The following is a 26,081-nucleotide window of genomic DNA, read 5'->3' on the forward strand; positions in this document are numbered from 1 at the left end:
AAATCTGTTTATAAGTTCTAATAATCTTTTGGTGCAGTCTTTAGGGTTTTCTGTATATAATATTGTGTCATCTGCAAATAGAGACTTCTTTTTTATTTGGATGCCATTAATTAACTAATTAATTATTTTTACTAATTGCTCTGGCAAGGACTTTCAGATGAATACAAGTGGCAAGAATGAAGAATGGGCCCCCTTGTCTTATATCTGATCTTAAAGATTTGATCCCAGGCCCTAGTCAGTGCATATGCAGGGGGCAACCAATCCATGTGTCTTTCTTAGATCAATGCTTCTCTCTCACACTCTCTCTTCCCTCCCCTCCTTCCTCCCTTCCACTCTGTCTGAAAATCAATCTATCTATACTAATAAAAGGGTGATATGTAAGTGGTCGGGATGCCCTCACGCATAACGATCGATCAGCAGGCTGCATGCGCAGCAGGTGCAGGTGAGCCGGGACTTGTAGTGTCAGGGACTTGTGTCACACTGTCACAATCCATCACCAGGAGGCCTGGGGCCTGGCAGAGGCCTCTGCGTACCTCTGCTGGGTTCCGGAGGCCTCGGGGGGCCCTCTGCTCTGTGTGATGAGGCCTGGGGCGGGGGTTGTCCCACGGCTCTATGTGACACAGAGGCAGGACCCTGGCTGCGGCTTACTTTTTTAGGGCAATCCATTAAGGAGCCCCAGATGAGTGGGCGGGGCCTTCCTCTTTGGGGCGATGGATTGCAGGGCTCCTGCACTGTGACAGGGCACAGATCAGGATGGGGGACCCCCCCAAGTGCACAAGTTTTGTGCACCAGGCCACTAGTGTATAAAAGCCAAAGCGACCATTACAACCAGTTGACCAATTGACCAATTGCTATGATGTTCACTGACCACCAGGGGCAGACACTCATTGCAAGAGCTGTCCCCTGGTGATCAGTGTGCTCCTACAGCCAACCTCCCGCAACCAGCCAACCTCAAACGGTCCCTCACCCCTGCCGGCCTGCCAACCTCCTGCTGTCCCTCCCCCCCTCTCGGGACTGGGCGAGACGGCCCCAATCAACCCCAATCGCTGGCCAGGCTAAGGGACCCCACCCGTGCACGAATTTGTGCACCAGGCTTCTAGTGGAAAAAAATCTTTAGATGAAGATTTAAAAAAGAAAAAAACAAACAAACAGAAATTTGGCCTATAATTTTCTGTTCTTACAGTGTCTGGCTTTGGTATCAGAGTAATACTGGCCTCATAAAAATAGTTTGGATGTGTTTCTTCTGTTTTTAGAACAGTTTGAGAAGGTGTAACTCGGTGAGTGTTGTCCCATGTACCAAGAGGTCACTGGTTCAATTCCTGTTTGAAACAGGCCTGGGTTGTGGGCTAGATCCCTAATAAGTAGCCAATAAATGTTTCTCTCTCTCACTTATATTTCTCTTTCCTTTTCTCTTCCTCTCCAAAAATAAATAAAAACGTATTTTTTAAATATTTGGTAAAATTAATTTGTAAAACCATCTGGTCCTGTGCTTTTTTATGTGGGAAGATTTTTTTATTTTTAATGTAATATCCTTGCTCATTGTTTGTCTGTTCATATTTTCTATTTCTTCATAATTCAATCTTGGTAGCTTGTATGTTCCTAGGAATGTACCCTCTTCTCAGTTCAATTTGTTGGTGCATAATTGTTCATAGGAGTTTCTTATGATCATTGGTATTTCTGTATTATATCCGCATTATTAACCAGTACAACTAGCATTGTGTAAAAGAGCTATTGGTAATTATAAATGAAGGAAGTGATCTGTTTTGTTCAAGTCTTTCTAGACTCCGTAGTAATACTGCAGAATATTAATCTTCTTTGAAATGTCATGAGAGCGTGCTTTTCATACTTCCCAGTAAAATGTCACAAGAACATTTCCATACAGCATTCCAGTGAACAGTACAAATGATGCTCCATAGAACTCTATCCAACTTTTACATAGAGGAAAACATTCTTCTAGTTCATTAGCAAATATGTGGCAAAGTCAAAGAAAGCCCCTATGAATAACAAATACAAGTTTTGCTACAGGAACAGCTTCTCCAACCAGAGGAAATGATTAGAATGGAAAGCAATACAGAAAATTTAAACAAGTACAGATGATGAATGATGGTCACTACACTAAGTGCAACCATTGTAGATACCCACTAAGCATACTATATATTAACTGGAATAAAACCTTGACTCTTTCAAAACCAGTCTTCTGCAACATTTAGGAATGAACAAAATTGTCTGAAATTAGCCAATAATTCTAAGATTACATATCATTTAACTGATTAGATATCAAAGCTGAAGAAGTGCTTGTTTTAGCTGGCAAATTAAAAAATGGTCAGCCCTGACATGAAATGCTCAATGCTTATTTGCTGAATGAATGGTATATATGGAAGTATCTACTGGAATCAAATAAAAAATGATAAAAAGAGGAAAGAAAGAAGTGATGAACAGCAGTCACAGCAATTAAAAGTAACTGCTGATAAAGAGCATCCCTCACTGATTGATAACAGAAGTGAGAAAAGGCAAATGAGAGATCAAAAGGGGATAGGAATTAGAGGGGAAAACATCTGATTCAAAATTGCTGCCATTGCCCTGGCCCACATGGTTCAGTGTTTAGTGTCCACCTGCAGACAAAAGGGTCCTGGGTCCCATTCCTGGGTTGCAGATTTGTTCCCCAGCAACTGTCTGGATGAATGCGGGAAGCAACCAATTGAGGTGTCTCCCTGTCTCTCCCCCTCTTCCCTTCTTCCCTCTCTTCCACTCTCAATCTCTCTCTAAAAAAAAAAAAAAAAAAAAAAAAAAATTAATGGAAAAATATCCTTGGGTAAGGATTAACAACAACAAATTACTGCCACCCACTGACTTTTATACAGACTATATAAAGCACATGTGTCAAACACAGGGCCCGCGGGCCAAATCCAGCCCGCCAGGCCTTGCAATGTGGCCCGCACCGCGCTGTCATCACTGCACTCCGCTGTCAGTTTATGACATTGTCAGTTTATGACTGTTCAGTAAACCATTCGGCCCGCGATTTAGGCTGGATTTTAGATTTTGGCCCCTTCTCTGATTGAGTTCGACACCCCTAATATAAAGAATTCTCGAAATTCAACAACCAAATAAAAGGAGAGCAAAAGATCTGAATAGATATTTCACAAAGGAGAAGATACGATGGCAAGTAAACACTTGAAAAGATATTCCACATCAGTCACTACATGAATAAAAATTAAAGCACCAATGAGATAACACTGAAACTTACTGGAATGGCTAAATTTTAAAAAACAAAGCCAAAGCAAACAAACAAAATTCAACACTACTCAACCCTACACCTATAGTATTTATCCAATTTTAAAAAACCCCTACATTCACATAAAAATGCATGTAAATAGTTATAATTTTTACTTATAATGGCTAAAAATTTAAAATTCCCCAAATATCTTTCAACTGGGGAATGGCTAAGTGATCTGTACTGGATCCATATAATGGGATACTACTCGGCAATAAAGAGTAACAAAGACATTATACATAGCAACAACATGGCAAATGCATTATACTAAGTGAAGGAAGACAGACACAAAAGGTACAATCGGTATAGTTCCATTTATACATTTTGCAAAGGCAAAAATACAGGAACAGAAGAAGATAGATTACTGGTTGCTGGGGTAGGTGAAGAAGCTGATTACAAAGCTAATTTCTAGGTACTGGGAAAGTTTCAGAGAACTCAAGCACATGCTAGCTCAGAGTTAGCTACTCTCAAAAATTTTTAAGTTAAACTAAACTTATGTATTACATGAATTCCATCAGGGAGCCCCCACCCCCACCATTCCTCTGCCTATTTTTCCCCCCTCATTCTTCTGTCTTTCCTTAGACTGCCTTCTCTACTTCTTTAGTTTATATAGTAGGACACCTGGCCACTGATGGAGAAACTGTAACTAACGTCTTTACCTCCTGCTTATAGACAGGGTTCTGTGTCTCAGTTCCACTTCCAGAATCCTGCAGAAACACGTTCCCGACTTTTGTCTGCTGTCCACTGCTAAGCCAGTCAGCTGTGTGTTGGGCAGGGTGTTACTTTGCACAAAATGGTTACTCCCACTATCACCATGTGGGTGGGGGAGGGAGCTTTGCCCAGAAAGCAGAGGGCCTGAGCAGGCTTTATCTTTAGGGTAGGTTACCCTCCTTAAAAAGTATGGTAAGGTTAAACTACAGTGGTCATTGTCTTAATTTTTATAGGAGGCATGTAAACAATTAACAGGTTATGCTTCTGTTTAAGAACATGATACTTCTAAAGTTTATATTCATTAGTTTTAAAAGAATAGTAGGGTAGCAATAACATAACATTCTATTTACTATGATGTAAGTATTTTCCCACCTGAGATTGTAAATTCTTGAACAGGGTGAAAAAAATATATAAACAAAACAGAATCAATACCAAATAGAATCAATGCCCTACACACATAGTAAGCATTTCAAATTGTTAAATGCATGAAGTACCGTCAAATCTTAAGACTTTATATTTCTCATTTTTACATTAAGAAAGCCAAAGCACTTTTATCAGGGCCAGGCAACAGAAAAAGATCTTTAGGGAATGGAAATTTCCAAAAACTTAGTACCATAAAAATGGCTTACTAAGAAGATGATTCCGGAGTTCTTATTTTGCTGATATTTTTAATGTAGCAAGAAATAATTACTAGAAATTAAATTATCACTGTAGAAAGTTTTCTTCTTCTTTGAGCTGCTTTCTAATTCAACCCGAACAATTGACTTTGTATAACCCTAGCTTTACAAAGCACACCTGCCTTTAAAATGAATGTATCAACTCTTAGATGCAATAAATTTCCATCCTTTGATCTCTTATCACATTGTGTTTCAAAACATCAAAGAGTCTAAAACTGTCTTGAACAGTGCCAAGCACAGCTCTGAGTTTGATCCTGAGCCCACAAAATCAGAAGCCTTGAAATCTCAGCCACAACTTTTTTTAAAAAACCTCATTAACAATATGCTAAAGTGGTTCTTTTGCCAGGAATTTTAAGGCTTAAATAAAAACTTATGGCAAATCCCTACTCCTACATCCTCTCAATCTGGTTCCTTGTATTGCCTCTTGTAACTAGTTATTTTTCTCAACACCCTATTTATCCCAAGTATAGAAAACTGCCCCTTATCCTTCAATCAATATATACTTAATAGTTCTTTTATCAAAGGTTTAAGCTGGGTAACTAAGGATAATTATAGCGCAGTGCAGAAACAACTTCAAATTGAATTCCGACATACTGGAATCCAATGAACAAAATAAACTGATAGGTCCAGAGGCATGGAGGCATGGAACAGACTGACAGATCTGAGAGAGGAGGGCACAGGACTGGGAGATATTAACCAAATAACTTCCTATATAATAAAGGGGTAATATGCAAATTGCCCCTCACATCCTCACAAGATGACTACCTACGACCAGGCAGGTAGGGAGGTTAGTGAGGGATGACCAAACAACTGAACAAGTAGGCTTCATGTGGTGACCAGGCCAGCAGGAGGAGGCAGTTGGGGATGACCTGGTCAGCAGAGGGGGCAGTTAGGGGCAACCAGGCAGTCAGGCAGGTGAGTGATTAGGAGCCAGCGGTCCAGGATTGTGAGGGATGTCCCTGATTGGAGAGGGTGCAGGCTGGGCTGAGGGGACCCCTCCCCATGCACAAATTTTGTACACCAGGCCTGTAGTATACACATATGTTCATAGCCCATGGACACAGACAATACTGCGGTAAAGGCCTGGGGTGGGTAGGAGTGGGGTAGAGTGGGGCAAAGGTAGGGTGGAATGGGGGACATCTGTAATACTGTCAACAATATTTTAAAAAGTTGAATCCTACAAAACACTATTACTAAAGATTCCTTAGCATTCCTAATCATCTTGTTCCTTAAGACCCTTCCTCTGTCATGGTTCTTAAAGCTTTCTCTCTCCCTCACTCCCCTTCTAAATCTCTTCTATTTCCTACTCCTATCAAACCTAATTCAAGAGAGGGCATTTATCAAATTTCTGTTACTTTACTCTGCAAAGGGAATCTAAGCTCTTTTCCTTCAGTCTTTTCTGTCCAAACATTGCCTAGACACCCCACCTTTCACAACTAACAAAAAGTCCACCTAAGTGGCTTCTAAACAAAAGCTCACTTTTTTTCGCTGTAAGTAATGTTCCATTCTTTTAGGTTATCTAGCAAAAGCTGCAGCCCATTCTTAAAGTAATAATTTTTCCTTCCTATCATAAAAACATACACCAGAAATTTTACAGTCCAATTACTTGTGTTCTTGAAAGGAGGCTCAGGAAAGGTTATTAACTTACTGAAATGATACTATTATTACTATTATTAATCTTCTACACAATTTACTAAGAAATGTGGCTTATTATTGTGCCTCAAGACATCTTTCTTGGGTCCAATTCCCTTACTTCAATTTCTATCTCTCATTTTCATTCCTCTATTCATTCAACGAACCAATAGACATGGCATTAGATGTGGGAAATGCAGTCCTATCACTTAAGATACTCTTAATTTAGAAGGGGCTGTACCAGTGCTACATATGAAGCAGGAGATGAGGTGGGGGGGGGGGGGGGTTCTGTGATTAGACTGAGTTTTGAAGTTTGGAGGAATTTTATTAAGCTGTTACTAGTTTATATGTGTACTTTAGGACTGAGAAGGAAAGTTGGTCTATTATTCATGTCTCCAGTCCAAAGAGATAACATATTTCTGTAAGTAGGTAATTAATGCTAGTAATGCTGCCTCCTTCCTAAAAAACACTACATAATTAGTAGAATGTTTAATACTAAACTGCCCTGAATTTTAACTTTTTCATATATATATATATATCTATATATATATATATTTTTTTTTTAAATATATATTTTATTGATTTTGTACAGAGAGAAAGGGTTTCGGCTCATTTATATATTTAACCAAGAAGTATTTATAAGTATTTATATTCTATGGACTTTCAACGGACAGCTTCATCTACTGAATAAAAATTCATTTATAGCTAGGTTCTAGGCATTGTGTTACATCAGTTGAATGAACAAAGTCAAGATCTGTTTGGTCAATAATGCCTTAAAGTTTGGGGGGTGAGGGGAGGGATACCTGTCTGCCACTATCACAATAATAGATCTTCCTAATGATAATTTTGATTCATCAGTAGAAATTATTATATATAGATTACAATTGTGGAGGGGAATAAATAATACAATCATTTTATAAAGATAATGTAAAGTAATTTACAAAATTAATCTATTTAAATCTGCATTTGAAGAGTTAATCTCTAGCTACATGTAAAATTCAAATATTCAGAAGATACTTCTTTCCCCAAGAATTTCAGAGAGTAAAAGTTTTTCTTTTTTAATATTTATTTATTTATTTTTTTTACAGAGAGGAAGGGAGGGGGATAGAGAGTTAGAAACATCGATGAGAGAGAATCATCGATCAGCTGCCTCCTACACATCTCCTACTGGGGATGTGCCCACAACTAAGGTACATGCCCTTGACCAGACTGGGACCTTTCAGTACGCAGGCCGACGCTCTATCCACTGAGCCAAACCGGTTTTGTCAGTAAAAGTTTTTTTCACTTGATAACATAGAAGTCAATTTTCAGGCAAGTGTTTTAATGCCCAAATAAGTTTAAGTAAACATCCTTTATAGATTTATTTTTAGTATACTACGTAAAATAAGGAAAACTTGCATTAAGTGTTTTGTTTTCTAACCCAATGCTGAACAAAGTTTTATACCTATCTCTCCAATTATTGGGCAGCACTTTGAATGTAGGCTATTCTGTGGCTGTTCAAAGTTTGGAACTGAACCTGACAACACTGAACCTGACAACATTTCATCCTGACTCAGTTTTCAAAACATAACCATCCTTGGTCATATTCCTCCAAGCAGCCAATTGCTGTTTGGGCTAATTTCATAAATTAACTCAAGCTAACATATTAATTAATGATGATGATAGCCTAATGCACTTCCACTCTCAGAGAAATGTGCAAAGATGTATAGAAATACAATACTGTAATCCAAGAACATGGGTCTTTTTCTCATTTGTAATAACTGGGCCAAATAAATCTCAAACTAAAATAATAACCAAAACAAAAAAACACCAAAGGGTTATAACAAAAATAAGATAGCTTATATTTTTTAACTTTAGTTTGAGAGAGAAAATGAAAGTATACTAGCTTACATTTGTATATAATTTGCATATGTATTTAATGTTCTTTCATAACATATATATGCATGTTTTATTTACTTTAATATTTAAAAGTTCATAATATTCCTATTTTATAAAATAAAACAATTAGCCGCACACTTGCTTCAGCAGCACATATACTAAAATTGGAATAATACAAAGAAGATTAACATAGAACCTGCCCAAGGGTGACACCTAAATCATGAAACATTTCATATTTAAAAAGCAAAAACAAAAACTAGCCCTAGCCGGTTTGGCTTGGTGGTTACAGTATTGGCCCGCAGACTGAAGGGTCCACACCTCGTACTTTGGTTGCAGGCTTGATCCCAGCCCCAGTTGGGGCGTGTCAGGAGGCAACCACGCTATCTGTCTCTCTCACATCAATGTTTCTCTCTGTCTCTCCTCTTCCCTTTCACTGTAGAAAACTCAATGGAAAAAATATCCCTGGGTGAGGATTAACAACAGAAAAAAAAGTTTATGTTACTATCAAATGATAGGTCAAGGACTCTAAACAATTCTAATATCATATCAGATATTTTTCCACTAGGTACAGCTTCTAAATATGTTCATAATGACTGATTTTAAATTAAATAAGAGAATCATGAGAGTATATAAACACAATGAAAAAAACTTCACTTAAATTCAACATACAACCGCTTTTTTAAAAAAAATGGGGATTAAGATAGGAGCGAAAGTGAGCAGGCCCAGCAAGAGGATAAAGTAGGAAAATACGTTATTGGGTAGAAAAATGTCATAGCTAGAGAAACAGATATGGGATGAAAAGAGAGAAAAAGACGAGTGTATCTAAAAGGTAGAATGAATTGAAGTCTGAGCCTTGGAGGTTTTCAATCAGTGTTGGTTCTACTCAGCACACCTGGTGTCACACCTCCAGAGCAGTCTTGCTCTGTATTCCTCCTCCTTGGCTCCAGTCAGCCAAAAATATTCTTTTAATTAAGCAATCCGAGAGCCTGTGACTAGTATTTCCATGATTCCCCAAGAGCCCTGACCTTATCTTGGTCTAATCACTGTAATTAGTTTTCCTTTCACTTCCTCTGTGAGAAAACCAAAGGCAATTTACTTCAGAAATCATTCTCTGCCCATTTTTAAATTGGATTCTATCTTCCTTTTGTTAAGTTTCATGAATTCCTTATATATTTTGGATAATAATGCCTTATCAGATGTATCATTGACAAATATGTTCTCCCATACAGTGAGCTCCCTTTTTATTGTGTTGATGGTTTCTTTTTATTTTGATGTAGTCCCATTTGTTCATTTTCTCTTCTGCTTTCCTTGCCCTAGGAGATGTATCAGCAAACATATTGCTACGAAAGATATCTGAGATTTTGTTGCCTACAGTTTCTCTAGAAGTTTTATGGTTTCATGACATACATTTAAGCCTTTTATTCATTTTGAGTTTATTCTTGTGGTCATGTAAGTTACTGATCTAGTTTCATTTTTTTTGCATGTATCTGTCCAATTTTGTCAACACCATTTATTGAAGAGACTATCTTGACTCTATTGTATGCTCTTGCTTGTTTTGCCAAATATTAATTTAGCATAATAGCTTAGATCTATTTCTAGGGTTGCTATTCTGTTCCATTCATCTATATGCCTGTTCTTGTGCCAGTCTCAGGCTGTTTCAATTACAGTGGCTTTGTAGTATAACTTGATCTCTGGTACTGTGTTCCCTCCAACTTTGTTCTTCCCTTCAAGATTGCTGTAGCTATTCAGGGTCTCTTTTGGTTCCAAAAAATTTTTAGAGTATTTGTTTTAGATCTTTAGAATATGCCAATTGGTATTTAATAGGGGTTGCAGTGAATCTATAGATTGCTTTGTGTAATATGGACATGTTAATGATGTTAATTCTTCCAATCCATGAATTCAGGATATCCTTCAACTTGTTTATATCTCCTCTAATTCTTTTGTTCAATGCCCAGCAGTTTTATTTATTTATTTATTTATTTATTTATTTATTTATTTATTTATTTTTCAGAGTAAGTTGGAATCCAATCTCTTTATTGTCAGGGTCTCCTCCCTGTGCCCCCCTCCCAAACCCTCTCCAAACTTATAGAAAAACCCCAAGCCTGGGAGTGTCCTGGACAGAGTGTAGAGAAAACTCTGTGCTCTGCCCTCTGGCCTGGGCAGTGCCAATAGGGAGGGTGTGTGGGGAGGAGAGACCAATAACTCCACCTGCAGAGGATGCGGCACTGGCTGTGATGCATGGGGGATGAGGTGCCTGCTGCCAATTCTCCTCTGGGACCTGCTGGGGTGGCATCCAGAGGTGGGTGCCCAGCCTGAGGCCTGGTACAGTGCATGCCCTTCGCCTTCCAGTGCAATGCCCAGTAGTTTTAGATAGACACTTCTCCAAAGTGGACATACTGATGGCCAAGAGACATATGAAAAAGTGCTCAAAGTCACTAATTATCAGAGAGATGAAAATTAAACGACAATGAAGTATCATCTCACATCTGTCAGAATGGCTACCATTAGCAAATGAGAAGTGCTGGGAAGGATGTAGAGAAAAGGGAACCCTAGTACACAACTGGTGGAAATGCAGACAGGTACATCTACTATGGTAAACAGTATGGAGTTTCCTAAAAAAATTAAATATGGAACTGCCATTTGATTCACTGATCCCATTTCTAGGAATATATCCTAAGAAACCCAAAACACTAATCAAAAAGAATATATGCACCCCTATGTTCATAGCGAAGATCTGGAAACAGCCCAAGTGCCCATCAGTAGACAAGTGGATAAAAAAGCAGTAGTACATTTATAATATGGAATACTATGCCACAGTAAGAAAGAAGGATCTCTTACCCTTTAAGACAGCATGAAGTGACCTGGAGAGTATTATGCTAAGTGAAATAAGCCAGTCAGAGAAATACAAGTATTACATAATCTCACTCATATGTGGAATCTAATGGACAAAATAAACTGATGAACAAAATAGATCCGGAGACACAAAACCATGGGACAGACTGATGAATTTCAGAGGAAAAGTGGGAATGGAAGTGTAGAGAGGAGAGATTAAATGGGAAACATAAATGCATATATGCATAGCCCATAGACACAGACATGAGTGTGGTAAAGGCCTAGGATGGGTCCAAGGAGAAGGGGGCCAATGGGAAAAACAACAACAACAACACAATGGGGACATCTGTAATACTTTCAACAACAAAGATAAGTTAAAAACAAAAGAAATGTTTAAAAAAAAAAAAAAAAAAAGGACACAGGGCACATTTAGTCCCGGCCGGTATCCTCAGTGGTTAGAGCATTGCCCACTCACCAAAGTGTTGGGGGTTCCATTTCCAGTCAAGGGTATGTACCTAGGTTGCAGATTTTTAAAAAAAATATATATTTCATTGATTTTTTTACAGAGAGAAAGAGAGAGGGATAGACAGAAACATCAATGAGAAAGAAACATGGATCAGTCGCCTCCTGCACACCCACCACTGGGGATGTGCCCACAACCAAGGTACATGCCCTTGACCGGAATCGAACCCGGGACCTTTCAGTCCGCAGGCTGACACTCTATCCACTGAGCCAAACCAGTTTCAGCTCGGTTGCAGATTTGATCCTCGGCCTTGGTCAGGGTGCTGGGGGGAGGCAACCAATTGATATGGCCCTCTCACATCGATGTCACTCTCTTATTCTCTTTTTCTTTCTCCTCTCTCCCTCCCTTTCATTCTCTCTAAAAATCTATTGAAAAATATCCTTGGGTAAGAATTAACAAAACAAACAAAAACCACAAAATAATATACTTTTAGACTGTCAGTGTTCACAAGTTCCAATCCTACCCCTGTAATTTATTTGCTGAATGCTCTTGAGGCAAAGTAATTTAACTTTTGCAAATCTCAGTTTCATCATAAAAAAAAAAAAATAGGAGAATGATTATTTATATACTCCTTCCAACTACAAAATTCTGTTTTTCATGAGCTGCATGTACCCAGAAAATAAATGGTGCTCGGCTGGCGTGGCTCAATAGTTGAGTGTCAACTAAACCTGCAGTTCATGGTTCGATTTCCTGCGAGGGCACATGCCTGGGTTGTGGGCTAATCTCCAGTGTGGGGCATGCAGGAGACAGCCAATCAATGATTCTCTCTCATCCCTGATATTTTTATCTCCCTCTTCCTCTCCCTTCCTTTCTGAAATCAATAAAAAATGTTTTAAAAAAGAAAATAAATGGTAATGAACTTATTCAAACAGATGCCTTAGTAACAGTTGAAATGAACAGATTTCCAGGAAATTGAAACATAACTTCAAATAATGCGGGGAAGCTTCTGAGAAGGTAGAGAAGCAGAAGGATCAGATGCTTCATCTAGAACATTATGGAGAAATTCACCCAGAACCATCAACAACCATGAAGCAAGGGAACACCTTTCCTGAGAAATGATGGCCAAATCTCTGTGCACTGAGTACTACTAAGTTCCATCCCTGACCTTTCAGACATATCCTAAAAAATCATCAAATTAATCACCTGGGCATTTGATGACAATGCTATTTATATTATAGCATTATCAACTATGTTAAATAAAAGAAACCCAAATATGAAAGGAAGAAGTGAAACGGTAATTATTTGTAGATTACGTACAATTATATAGAGAGAACCTTAAAGATCCTACCAAAAAACCTATTAGAACTAATTAAATGAATTCAGTAAAGTAGCAGGATACAAAATTAATATTCAGAATTCGATTGCATTTTTATACACCAACAAAATAAGAGAAAGAAAAATTAAGAAAACAATCCCATTTACAATTACATCAAAAAGAATAAAATAATAAATTCAACCAAAATGGTAAAAGACCTGTCCTCAGAAAACTATAAGACACTACAGAAATAAATTGAAGAAGATAAAAATAAATGAAAGAATATACAATGTTCATGAATAGGAAGAATTAACATTATTAAAATGTCCATACTACACAAAGCAATCTACAGATTCAATAAAATCTCTATCAAAATACCAATGGTATTTTTCACAGAACTAGAACAAATAATCCTAAAAAAAATATCCAGAAGCAGACCCTGAATAGCCAAAGGAATCTTGGAAAAAAAGAAGAAGAAAAAAAAGAACTAAGTTGAAGGTATCATGCTACCTGATATCAAACTATACTACAGCATGGTACTGGCATAAAAATACACACATAGATCAGTGAAACAGAATTGACAACCCAGAAACTCCCCCACACCTATATGGTCAAGTAATCTATACTAATAAAAGCATAGGTGGTCCTTGCGCCATCACAAGATAGCTGCCCCCACATCATCCCAAGATGACCACCCCCATGTCATTATAAGATGGCCGCCACAAGATTGCTGGTAGGGGAGGGCAGTTGTGGGCAATCAGGCCTTCAGGGGAGGCCAGTTGTGGGCGATTGGGCCTGCAGGGTAGGGCAGTTGGGAGTGAATAGGTCAGCAGGGGAGGGCAGTTGGGGGCAACTGGGCCAGCAGGGGAGGGCAGTTGGGGGTGACCAGGCCTGCAGGGGAGGGGAGGTGGGGGTGACCATGTCAGCAGGGGAGGGCAATTGTGGGTGACCAGACCTGTAGGGGAGGGCAGTTGGGGGAAACCAGGCCAACAGGAGAGAGCAGTTGGGGGTGACGAGGCTGGCAGGGGAGGGCAGTTGGGGGTGACTAGGCTGGCCGGCAGAAGCGGTTAGTGGCAATCAGGCAGGCAGGCAGGTGAGTGGTTAGAAGCCAACAGTCCTGGATTGTGAGAGGGATGTCTGACTGCCGGTTTAGGCCCAATCCCTACTAGCCTAAACCGGCAGTCAGACATCCTCCAAGGAGTCCCAGATTGGAGAGGGTGCAGGCTGGGCTGAATTCCCCCAGTGAATGAATTTCATGCACCAGGCCTCTAGTCTATGATAAAGAAAGCAAGTAAAGACATAGGATAAAGACAGTCTCTTCAATAAATGATGTTGAAAAGGGGGGGGAATAAGGGACACCTGTAATTCTGCCAACAATAAAAATGAATGAATGAATGAATGAATGAATGAATAAATAAATAAATAAATAAATAAATAAATAAATAAAGTTACAAAACTGGACAGGCATGTAAAAGAATGAAACAGGATTACTTTCTTATACTATCTATAAGAATAAAATCAAAATGGATGAAAAAATTAAATGTAAGACCTGAAACCATAAAAACCCGAGACGAAAACATATGCTAATGCTACTCTTTGACATCGCTCTTAGAAATATATTTTTGGATATGTCTCCCTGAACTAAGAAAATACAAGAAGCCAAAACCGGTTTGGCTCAGTGGTAGAGTGTTGGTCTGTGGACTGAAAGGTCCCAGGTTCGATTCTGGTCAAGGGCATGTACCTTGGTTGCGGGCACATCCCCGATAGGGGGTTTGCAAGAGGCAGCTGGTGGATGTTTCTCTCTCATCGACTTTTCTAGCTCTTTATCTCTCTCCCTTCCTCTCTGTAAAAAAAATCAATAAAATATATATAAAAAAGAAAAGAAAGTACAAGAAAAAGTGAACAAATGGGAATACATCAAACTAAAGGATTTTTGCACAGTGAATGAAACCATCAACACGAAAAGACAACCAACTAAATGGTTGAAGATATTTGCCAATGATACATCTGAAAGAGGGTTATATACAAAATATATAAGGAACTCATACAATTCAACTCCAAAAAAACCCCCCAAACAATCTGATTTAAAAATGGGCAGAGGACCTGAATAGACATTTCTCCAAAGAGGACATACAGATGGCCAACAGATATATGAAAAGATGCTCAATGTCACTAACCATCAGAAATGCAAATTAAAATCATAATGAGATATCACTTCACACCTGTAAGAATGGTTATCATCAATAACCCAACAAACAAGTGCTGGTGAGGCCGAAACCGGTTTGGCTCAGTGGTAGAGCATCGGTCTGCGGACTGAAGGGTCCCGGGTTCGATTCTGGTCAAGGACATGTACCTTGGTTGCGGGCCCATCCCCAGTGGGGGGTGTGCAAGAGGCAGCTGATCAATGACTCTCTCTCATCGATGTTTCTGACTCTCTGTCCCTCTCTCTTCCTCTCTGTAAAAAATTAATTAAAAAATATATAGCTGAAGCCGGTTTGGCTCAATGGATAGAGCGTCGGCCTGCAGACTCTAGGGTCCTGGGTTCGATTCCGGCCAAGGGCATGTACCTGAGTTGCGGGCGTGTCCCCAGTGGGGGGTGTGCAGGAGGCAGCTGATTGATGTTACTCTCTCATCGATGTTTCTGGCTTTCTATCTCTCTCCCTTCCTCTCTGTAAAAAAATCAATAAAATATATTTTTTTAAAAAAATATATATATATATAAAAAGAAAAAGTGGTATGTATATATTGGAATATTAGTCAGCCATAAAAAAGAATGAAATATTGCCATTTGTGACAACATAGATAGACCTAGAGGGTATTATGCTAAGTGAAATAAGTAGACAGCGAAAGACAAATACCAAATGATTTCACTTATATGTGGAATCTAAAGAACAAAATAAACTAACAAGCAGAACAGAAACAAACTCATAGATACAGAGAACAAATAATTGATGGTTGCCAGATGAGAGGGGATTGGGGGTAAAGGGTGAAACAGGGAAGAGATTGAGATGATCAAATTGCCAGTTATAAAAACAATCACGGGAGAGTAAAGTATAGCATAGCAAATATAGTTAATAATATTGTAATAACTATGTGTAGTGTCAGATGGGCACCAGACTCATTTGGGGTGTCACTTCATTAAGCTATATAAATGTCTAATTACTCGCTATAGACCCTAATATTGTATGTCAACTGTAATTTTTAAAAACTGCCTGGCCGGTGTGACTCAGTGGTTGAGCATCACCCTATGAATCAGAAGGTCAGTTTGTTTCCCAGTCAGAGCACATGCCCAGGTTATGGGCATTCAGGAGGCAGCAGATCAATGATTCTTTCTCATTATTGATGTTTCTCTCTCTCTCTCTCCCTCTCCCTTCCTCTCTGAAATCAACTTTAAAAATATATTTAAAAAATATGATTTTAGAGTTTTAGAAAAAAACTTTAAAAATAATAAACAGTAATGAAAAATTAAAGTCAAATATTAATACTCATACATATTAAAATTAAAAAACAGAGATACAATATACTTTTACAGAAAGTTTACCTCAAAGTCTATCAGCTGTAGGTCAGCTACCAGTGTCACCAGCAGCCCACTATTGTAGAGTTCTTGTGCTAACTGAGCCACAGCCTCTGTTGGGGGTTCCTTGTCATTTGTACCACACAGAATTTCTTTCATTGCTTGCAGTGATTTGGATACTTCTTCCGAAGCCTAGTGACCAAAAAGTATGCTAAGACTTAAGTGAATAAAAATTTTCAGACTATAAACAAATAAACAAACAGAAACCACTTATTAAGCCCTATTTACTTATGATCAAAGAACACTGTACAGTTATAAACAAAAATCTTTTAGTAAGCATTGGTTTTTTTATTTTAAAAAGTCACTAAAATTTATACCTAAAAAAGAGCTCTATTGTTTCTATTTAGCCAGCATAATTGAAAAAATACTTTCTCTTAAATCATACTGAGACACAGTCTATTTTAAAAGTATTTAATTGTAAATTTAACTCTTGAAATGAAAATGACTCTATTTTAAAGACCTATCAGTAGTTACTAGTCAGTAATGTGACAATACTTAAAGAAATAATTTCCATATACATTTTATGATCTTACTGAAGCAATCCTTATTTATTAAAGGTTTGAAGTTTCTTAAATTGTGTGATCATACCACAGATCAAGAAACAACATTTAACTAGACAGTTGCCAAAAAAAAAAAAAAAAAAAAAAAAAGAAACAACATTTAAGTACCCCTTTTACAATATTTAAGTTACCTGAATGGCTCTCTTTCAGCCTAAAAATAAATATTGTTATGTCTTTTATGACAAGCATTTATTTACATTTTTTGTAGTTTTCTTACCTATGCTAGTAGCCCAATCAGTTTTACTGATTTAGAATAGTATCTGTATCCTTTTAAAATTTGCTTCTTTCACTCTACACTGTATTTGTGAGATTCATCTATGCTGCTCATCTAAGCAGCAGTTCTTTAGTTTTCATTTTCTATGGTATTCCAATGATGGTGGGACCACTTCACCATCAGCTCTTCTGTTGATGGACATTTGGGTTGTTTCCATTGAGGGGTTATTATGGAAACCACAATATTATCACATTCTTGTTCATGCAGCCTGGGACTATGTTCAAGAATAACTCTAGAGTTTATATCTAGCAAGAACATGCATGCCTTCCTATCTAACAGATAATATACTAACACTGTTTCCAAAAACCAATTTATACTTTATCATTCATAGTGAATCAAAGTTCTTATTGCTTTCCATACTTGTCAATACTTAACACCATCAGACAATTTTGCCAAGGTAGAACATGTACATTATGAATATACTGCAATTAATTGGACTTTTTCTGATTACTAATGAAGAGAGTATCTTTTTATATTTTTAAAAAAGTTTTTCTTGTCATTTAGAATTACTCTTTTAAAAAGATCTTTTCTTTTTTTTTCTATTTGGACCAATAGTTGGTTCAATATTACAAGTACACTGGGATTAAAATATATTTCTACATTACTTACAAGATGTAGGATGAAAAATATACTTCTACATCCTTATAAGAACACAAGATTGTATCAGACACTGAGACAGAAATATACTTTGCACTCAAGGGTACTTTATTTATAGATACTAACACTAAAAAGTCCTTCCAATGCAGAAGCACTATGTGGTAGGATTTTAAAACAATGTTAAAATGAGGTTGCACTGCAGTAGAAACTATCAGTTGACCTTTAAATAAAAGCTTTTACCCTTATATGGGTACTAGAGGCCTGGTACACAGATTTGTGCACTGGTGGGGTCCCTCAGATTGGCCTGTGGGGATCAGGTCAAAACTGGCTCTCTGATATTCCCCAAGGGATCCCAAATTGCAAGAGGGTGCAGGCCAGGTAGAGGGACTCCACTGGTGCATGAATCCATGCACCAGACCTCTAGTATGCATATAAGATCTTTGGTTAATCTCTTCCTGCTCTCCCCACTCTCCCCTTCCTTCTGAGATTCATCAGTCTGTTCCATGTTCCCATGCCTGTGGTTTCCGCTCCTGCATTAAGCATCTGCCCCCTGGTATTCAGTGCACATCATAGCTACCGGTTAGCTAGATGGCCAGTTGTTTAGGCTTTTATATAGATAGATAGATAGATAGATAGATAGATAGATAACCACTTAGATTTTTAAGTTATGTAGTCTAGAGGAATCCAGTGTTGGTCAGAGGCTCCAGATACTGAATCAAGAGCTCAAGACCACCCTGGCCAAGTATTTTAGTTGGTTAGACATTGTCCCGAAACACCAAGGCTTCAGGTTCAAGTCCCAGTCAGAATACATACAAGAATCAACCAATGAATGCATAGAGAAGTAGAACAGCCCTGGCTGGTTTGGCTCAATGTACAGAGTGACGACTTGTGGACTGAGGGGTCTGGGTTTGGTTCAGTGTAGGGCACATGCCTGGGTTGTGGGCTCGGTCTCCAGTGTGGGGTATGTAGGAGGCAACTGATTGATGATTTTCTCAGCATTCATGTTTTCTCTCCCTCTCTCTCCCCCTCTCCCTTCCCCTCTGAAATCAATATAAATATATTTTTTTTAGAAAAGTAGAACAATAAATCAATGTTTATCTTGCTCTCTTTCTTCTTTTTACTTTTTCTCTAAATAAATAAAAAAATTTTAATAAAAAAGTTTTTAGTTGATTAGAGGGTTGTTCTGATATGCCAAGAGTTCAAGATAATAGACTCAACAATGAATAGATGCATAAAACCTAAAATAAATTTATAAAGATCCTAAGTAAATCACAGACCATATTTGGGTTACTTCATTAAACTTTTATGTTGGTTTTTGACCTTGGAATAAATATATTTTAATAATAATATTATTGTTTTATCTCATACCTTGTCTGTCTTTTTGTCTTGTTTTTCCAAAATGGTTAAATTGTCTTTCAGAATTTTCACAATTTCTGCTGGATTTTTATGTGATTTACTAAACAAAGGCATTTTTTTCATCTATAGTAGTCTCTTCTTCCAATATGGAATGCTAAAAACAAATACAAAAATAAAAATCATTAACTTATTCTTAACATGATTAACTTGTTATACTAAAATGACATGTTTCAATTCAGTAATTTGCTATATTAAAATCCAATTAAAATGAGTTTCATCAAGTTTTATGCCAAATTTAAACACATGCAAAATATTTTTAAACTTTATCTAAAAGTTTTTTCTCTAAGTTAAAATTTTTTCTTATAATATAAATACAGGGATTATGCAAGAATAGAAAAAAAAAAGAATACCTTTAGAGAATAACCTGACATTTAGACTGAAAAATTATGCTAATAATAATAGTAGATAAAATAAAACATATAGAACTAAAGTGGAATTAAGATCCACATACTATGGTAAAGCAATATTTGAAAGCATGTCACTCAACAGCAATCTATAATCTGTTCTTTACTTTTTTTAAAAATATATATTTCATTGATTTTTTACAAAGAGGAAGAGAGAGGGATAGAGAGTTAGAAACATCGATGAGAGAGAATCATCGATCAGCTGCCTCTTGCACACTCCCCACCTGGGATGTGCCCGCAACCAAGGTACATGCCCTTGACTGGAATCGGACCTGGGACCTTTCAGTCCACAGGCCGACGCTCTATCCACTGAGTCAAACTGATTCGGCTGTTCTTTACTCTTTAAGTATTTAGCTGACTACACTCGTTGATGAAATGAGGACTACCATGGTGGAAGATGAAGAGAGAAGTGCAAGGAGTATCAATTCTTGATTTTGAGAATATTAATTTACATGCAGCAGAGAAAGCCAAATGTGACTGTCATTGTCTTATATTCATTTACTTTACATCTATTAGCAAAAGTATTTCAAGCATTACAGAAACATGGTATAATAAATCAAAGGCTCTCAGTAACCAATGACCCAGAAAAAACAATTATTAGTTTGGTATATACTACTCCTGAGTTTTTTCTATTCATATAAAAATAAATATATTTTAAAATAAAAACAGTTCTAAATACAGTATTTTGTAACTTTCCCCAACTTTTTATATCTTGAATATCACTCTATAAGTGCATGTTTAGATCTGTAATATTTTTATTGCAAAATAGCATTCCTTATACAGATATATTATATATTTATTTGATAAATTCTTCTTAATTATTATAATTTATTTTACCAATCCCCTATTGATGAACTTTTGAGTTAATTCCATTTCTCTTAATATTTCGCTTATTAACAGTGAAGAATATTATATGTAAATGTGTACACAAACATGTATACCAGCACTCTCCTAACCAGCTATTCCTGTGGCATAACCTTGGCTATGGTTCTAAATCCCTCATCCTCCTAGATTCCTATTTCCTAAATCTAGTTCCCTAGTATTTGATATATCTGTGAATTACCTTATATCTTTCTAATAAATTCATTTAGTATTGATTGTGATCAAGAACTCCAATGGGATACATCAATATATATATAAAGAACCAGGGTCCGTAATGACCAAGGCTTGACCAAACATCAGAAGTCAGTGCTGGGTTGCCATAGTGGCCCAGCACTGACTGCCGAGGGGGCTGCAGATCAGGACCAGAGAGAGGTCTGCAGAGAGAGAGGCAGGGTCTGATCCCCAGCCTCTGTGGCAGCTGTTGATCAGCTATTGCCTCTCTATCTCCTGGCTTTGCTAGCAGCTGCACCTCTCTCCTTCTGGGCCTCCTCGGGAGGCTGCTGATCAGCCCATCTCTTTGATCAGGCCCAGAGATAGGCCCAGAGTTGCTGACTGGCATAGAAACCGACTAATCAGAACCAAATCTGAGTGAACTGCAAAGCCAGAACCTAAGGTGGGGCTGAGGAGAGTTTTAAGGGCAACAGCTCTTTGGTATAAGGTGTAAGAAAGCGGTTCAATTTTTTTTTTTTTTTTTTGACTGGTTTGGTAGTATAGTGCATATGGCTGGCTATCAGTCCAGATAAAAGGATTATGTGTTTTTGTCTGCCAAGAGCATCTCCTCCTGGTGAAAAAGGCTTCTCCACCTCCCCCCCCCCCATTTAAACAATCCTATCCTATATAATCTATCTATACTACTAAAAGGGTAATATGCTAATTAGGCCAGGTCGACCAGCCATCTTCCGACATCCTACTTTCTTCCAGACAAAGCCATGGTGGTGGGGATCAAGGCAGAGGCAGTTAGGGGCGATCAGGCTGGCAGGGGAGGGCAGTTGGGGGCAAGATCAGGCCGGCAGGGGGTTGAAGTGATTAGGCCAGCAGGGAGGGAAGTTGGGGGCGAGATCAGGCTGGCAGGGAAGAGCAGTTGGGGGCCAACCGGCCAGCAGTGGGGGGCAGTTGGGGGCGAGATCAGGCTGGCAAGGGAGGGAAGTTAGGAGCAATCAGGCAGGCAGAGGCAGTTGAGGGTAAGATCAGGCAGGCAGGTAGGTGAGCGGTTAGAAGCCAAGAGTCCCAGATTGCAAGAGGGATGTCCATCCGCTGGTCGGACATTCCCCAAGAAGGCCCCAATTGAAGAGGGTGCAATCTGGGATGAGGGAACCCCCCCTCATGCACGAATTTTGTGCACTGGGCCCCTAGTACTAGTTTATGTTATGAAATATAAATCACAACTGTTGGTTTAAATTTTGACAATAAACAAAAGACTTAAAAATATTTCATGCCCTAAGTGGTTTGGCTCAGTGAATATAGCATCGGCCTGTGGATTCAAGAATCCCAGGTTTGACGAAACCGGTTTGGCTCAGTGGATAGAGCGTCAGCCTGTGGACTGAAGGGTCCCAGGTTCGATTCCGGTCAAGGGCATGTACCTTGGTTGCGGGCATATCCCCAGTGGGGGGTGTGCAAGAGGCAGCTGATCAATGACTCTCTCTCATCGATGTTTCTAGCTATCTTTCTCCCTCTCTGTACAAAATCAATAAAAATATTAAAAAAAAAGAAAAAAAGAATCCCAGGTTCAATTCTGATCAAGGGCCTGTATCTTGGTTGTAGACACATCCCCGTACACTCGGTCTCCAGTGTGGGGTATGTAGGAGGCATCTGATTGATGTTTCTCTCTCATCGATGTTTCTGACTCTCCCTCTCCCTTCTTCTCTGTAAAAAATCAATAAAATATATCTTTAGCTCATTGGGGGAGAGACTATACTGTTTGGTAGCAGGCGATCGTGGGCACCTTTCTCTCAGAGGCGCTTGCAACGAGTACTGAAGGATCCTGAGTCTCAGGAGTTGCATAGGGCGGGGCTGACGGAAGCCAAAGCTGTAGGCTTCACCCTGAAACCCCGCCCCATCAGGAAAGCTGCCTGTGAAAATGCCTAAACCAAACAGATCACAAATGAAAGAAATGGAGGACAAAAAGCGACTGGATATAGAGTTCAAAACCACACTTATAAGGTTTTTCAAGAGTTTCCTAGAAAAGGCCGATAAAATAAATGAGACCTATGAGGATATGAAAAGGGATCAACAAGAAATAAAGAATACATTGTCTGAAATAAAAAATATTATACAGAGTCCTAAAAACAGAATAGAAGATCGCAAGAATAAAGTCAAAGATTTGGAACATAAAGAGCCAGAAGACACTCCTCTGCAGAAGCTAGAAGGCAAGAGAATCCAGAAAATTGAAGATGATGTAAGAAACCTCTGGGACAACTTCAAACGATCCAACATCAGAATTATGGGGGTCCCAGAAGATGAGAGAGAGCAAGATATCGAAAACATACTGAAAGAAATAGTGACAGAAAACTTCCCCCACCTGGGGAAAGAATTGGACTTACAAGTCCAGGAAGCACACAGAACTCCAAATAAAAGGAATCCAAAGAGGACCACACCAAGACAAATCATAATTAAGATTCCAAGAGCAAAAGACAAAGAGAGAATATTAAAAGCAGCAAGAGCTAAGCAGGTAGTTACCTATAAAGGAGCACCTATACGATTGTCAGCTGATTTCTCAACAGAAACCATGCAGGCCAGACGGGAATGGCAAGAAATATTCAAGGTGATGAATAGTAAGAACGTACACCCAAAGATAATTTATCCAGCAAAGCTATCACTCAGATTCGAAGGTCAGATAAAGAGCTTCACTAATAAAAAAAAGCTAAAGGAGTTCATCGCCACCAAACCAGAATTATATGAATTGCTGAAGGGGGTTCTTCCAGAAGAGAAAGTAAATAAAGATAAAAATTACGAACAACAAATACGTAACTATCAACAAGTGAATCTAAAAACTAAGGAAATTAAAAAAAAAAATCTGATGAACAATATTAACTGTTGAATATAATAGAATCAGAGTTATGGAAGGGGAGTGAACTGATGATTCTTGGGGAAAAGGGGAGAGGGGGATGTGGGAAGAGACTGAACATAAACTGTGCACCTATGGATGAGGACAATGGGGGGTGGGGAAAGGGCAGAGGGTGGGGTGGGAAGGGGGGGGAAAGGAACATTTGTAATAATATGAACAATAAAAATTTATTAAAAAATATATATATATCTTTAAAAAATATTTCATGTTTTCAGTAGGGATGCCTTAACTTCCCAATATGGGAGGGTAGATATAAGGGGGAAGTTGTCCACTTTTTTTTGGCAAGGTTAAGTTTTAAAAGCATGTTTAATGACCCAAATCAGCCTCTAAAACTGATTCAGAAAGTTGACTCAGCACTAAAAGATAAAATATGTGTAGTCACCCTGTGAGACTCAGGTGCAAAAAAGAAAAACATTGGAAGAACATTGTGTCCTGTCCATTTATAAAATTCAAGAAAAAAAATGATAAATATGCATTAGATCTTTCTTTAATAATCAGGCCTGAACATAAATAAAGGCAAAGTATATTTAAAATGTGTATGTAATATGGAAGTGAGGTAGATGCTCAAATGATCATTAGATGGTTGGGCAAAGTAAGCAATCTGTTGCTTCCTACCTGGGTGCTCTTGGGCACAGTATGTGATCTCTCCAAGTTCTGTGATTTCACCTGTTAATGGTTATAATAACATCTCCTTCATAGGACTGTTGAAAGGATTAAAGGTATGCAGAGCACCTTGCACAGGGCCTAGTAGAAGTGAGGTACTATAATGTTTAGCTGCCATTATTACAAAATGCTCCTTAACAGTTAATGAATTATTTCACTAACAGAAAGGCATAGTAATTAAGATATAATTTTGTCTTTATTAAGTGTCCTAGACACTTCTAAATTCCTGAGTCACACATTTTTAAAATATATATATATAAATTTATTGTTTGAATTTTAAATACTCAATCCTATATAATAAAAAGGTAATATGCAAATTGACTCTCATGCTCTCACAAGATGGCTGCCTATGACCAGACCGGAAGGGGGCTTAGTGAACAACTGAACAAGCAGGCTGTGTAGGGTGACCAGGCCAGCAGAGGGGCAGTTGGGGGCAATTAGGCTGGCAGGGGTGCAGTGAGGGGCGACTAGATTGGTGGGGAGCAATTGAGGGCGACCAGGCTGGCAGCAGGGGGAAGTAAGAGGTGACCAAGCTGGCGGGGGAGGAGGGGAGGGGAGGGAGGGCACACTTAGGAGTGATCAGGCTAGCACGCAGGGCAATGAGGGGCAATCAGGCCAGCAGAAGGGGGCGGTTAGGGGCAACCAGGCAGGCAGGCAGGTGAGCAATTAGGAGCCAGTGGTCCAGTAATGTGAGAGGGATGTCCACAGGATCAGGCCTAAACCAGCAGTCAGACATCCCCCGAGGGGTCCTGGATGGGAGAGGGTTCATGCTGCCCTGAGGGGACCCCCGCCCCCTTGTGCACAAATTTCATGCATCAGGCCTCTCTAGTCTTATCTAATAAAAGATTAATATGCAAATTGACCATACCTCTGCTAAATCCAAAAGCCGCACCCACCAGCCACACCCACCAGCCAATCAGAGCGAGCATGAAAATTAACCCAACCAACCAAGATGGCCGTGGCCAAAAAGGTTTGGGTTTCCCAGGCAATGGAGGAAGCCAAGCTTTCCACCTGTCCTAGCTGGCCTAAGCCTCCACTCAAAGCTACAAAGTTTCAATTATAGAAGGTAAACAAATCCAAACAGAAATGGCAGCAGCAGGAGGCTTGGCTCCGCTCCAGGCTACAAAGTTTCAATTGTAGAAGGTAAATAAATTCCGGATGCCAGGGCCTCCGCTTGGGTCACCAGGGGATGTGGGTGGCCTGCAAACCACCAGAGGCCCCTCGCCCAGGCCATTCCATGCCCCAAGGGAACTTTAACATTGATCCTGGTCACCCTTCAGGGCAAACCAGCTGGGTCCCACCCATGCACCAGGCCTTTATCCTATCTAATATAAGAGTAATATGCCAACGCACAAGATCAAGATAGCTTTCCCCATGTGGTCAAAGATTCTGCACCCATTTGAACACAAGATAGTCACCACAAGATGGTCAGCATGATAGGGCAGTTGGGAGGGACCAGGCCTGTAAGGGAGGGCAGTTGTAGGTGATCAGGCCAGCAGGAGAGGGCAGTTGGGAGGCACCAGGCCTGCAAGGGAGGAAAGTTGGGGGTGATCAACCCTGCAGGGAAGGGCAGTTAGGGGTGACCAGGTCAGTAGAGGAGGAAAGTTGGGGGCAGGCAGGGGAGCAGTTAGACATCAATCAGGCTGGCATGGAAGTTGTTAGGGGGTGATCAGGCTGGCAGGCAGAAGCAGTTAGGGGAGATCAGGAAGGCAGGCAGGCGAGCAGTTGGGAGCGAGCAGTACTGGATTGTGAGAGGGATGTCCGATTACCAGTATAGGCCCAATCCCACCATAAACGGGCAGTCGAATATTCCTCTAGGGATCTCAGACTGGAGAGTGTACAGGGTACTGGAGAGACTGAGGGATACC

The 26,081-nt window shown here is 39.2% G+C and overlaps 1 protein-coding gene across 15 annotated transcripts in view; it reads right to left on the reverse strand.

The window, feature by feature from the left end:
- The window catches only part of CAB39L (calcium binding protein 39 like), a 129,631-nt gene that overhangs the window by 42,483 nt on the left and 61,067 nt on the right, over positions 1 to 26,081 (reverse strand). For all 15 annotated transcript variants that reach the window (XM_084879460.1, XM_084879458.1, XM_084879467.1 and 12 more), the window contains 2 exons: positions 19,153 to 19,294; positions 16,321 to 16,485 (listed from right to left, as the gene is read on the reverse strand). In XM_084879460.1, the coding sequence (XP_084735586.1) occupies positions 16,321 to 16,485; positions 19,153 to 19,263 (276 nt within the window). In that variant the 5' untranslated portion in view covers positions 19,264 to 19,294. The remainder of the gene's footprint in view (positions 1 to 16,320; positions 16,486 to 19,152; positions 19,295 to 26,081) is intronic.

Source organism: Pipistrellus hanaki, assembly GCF_964339955.1.
Source record: "Pipistrellus hanaki genome assembly, chromosome: 3".
NCBI lineage: Eukaryota > Metazoa > Chordata > Mammalia > Chiroptera > Vespertilionidae > Pipistrellus > Pipistrellus hanaki.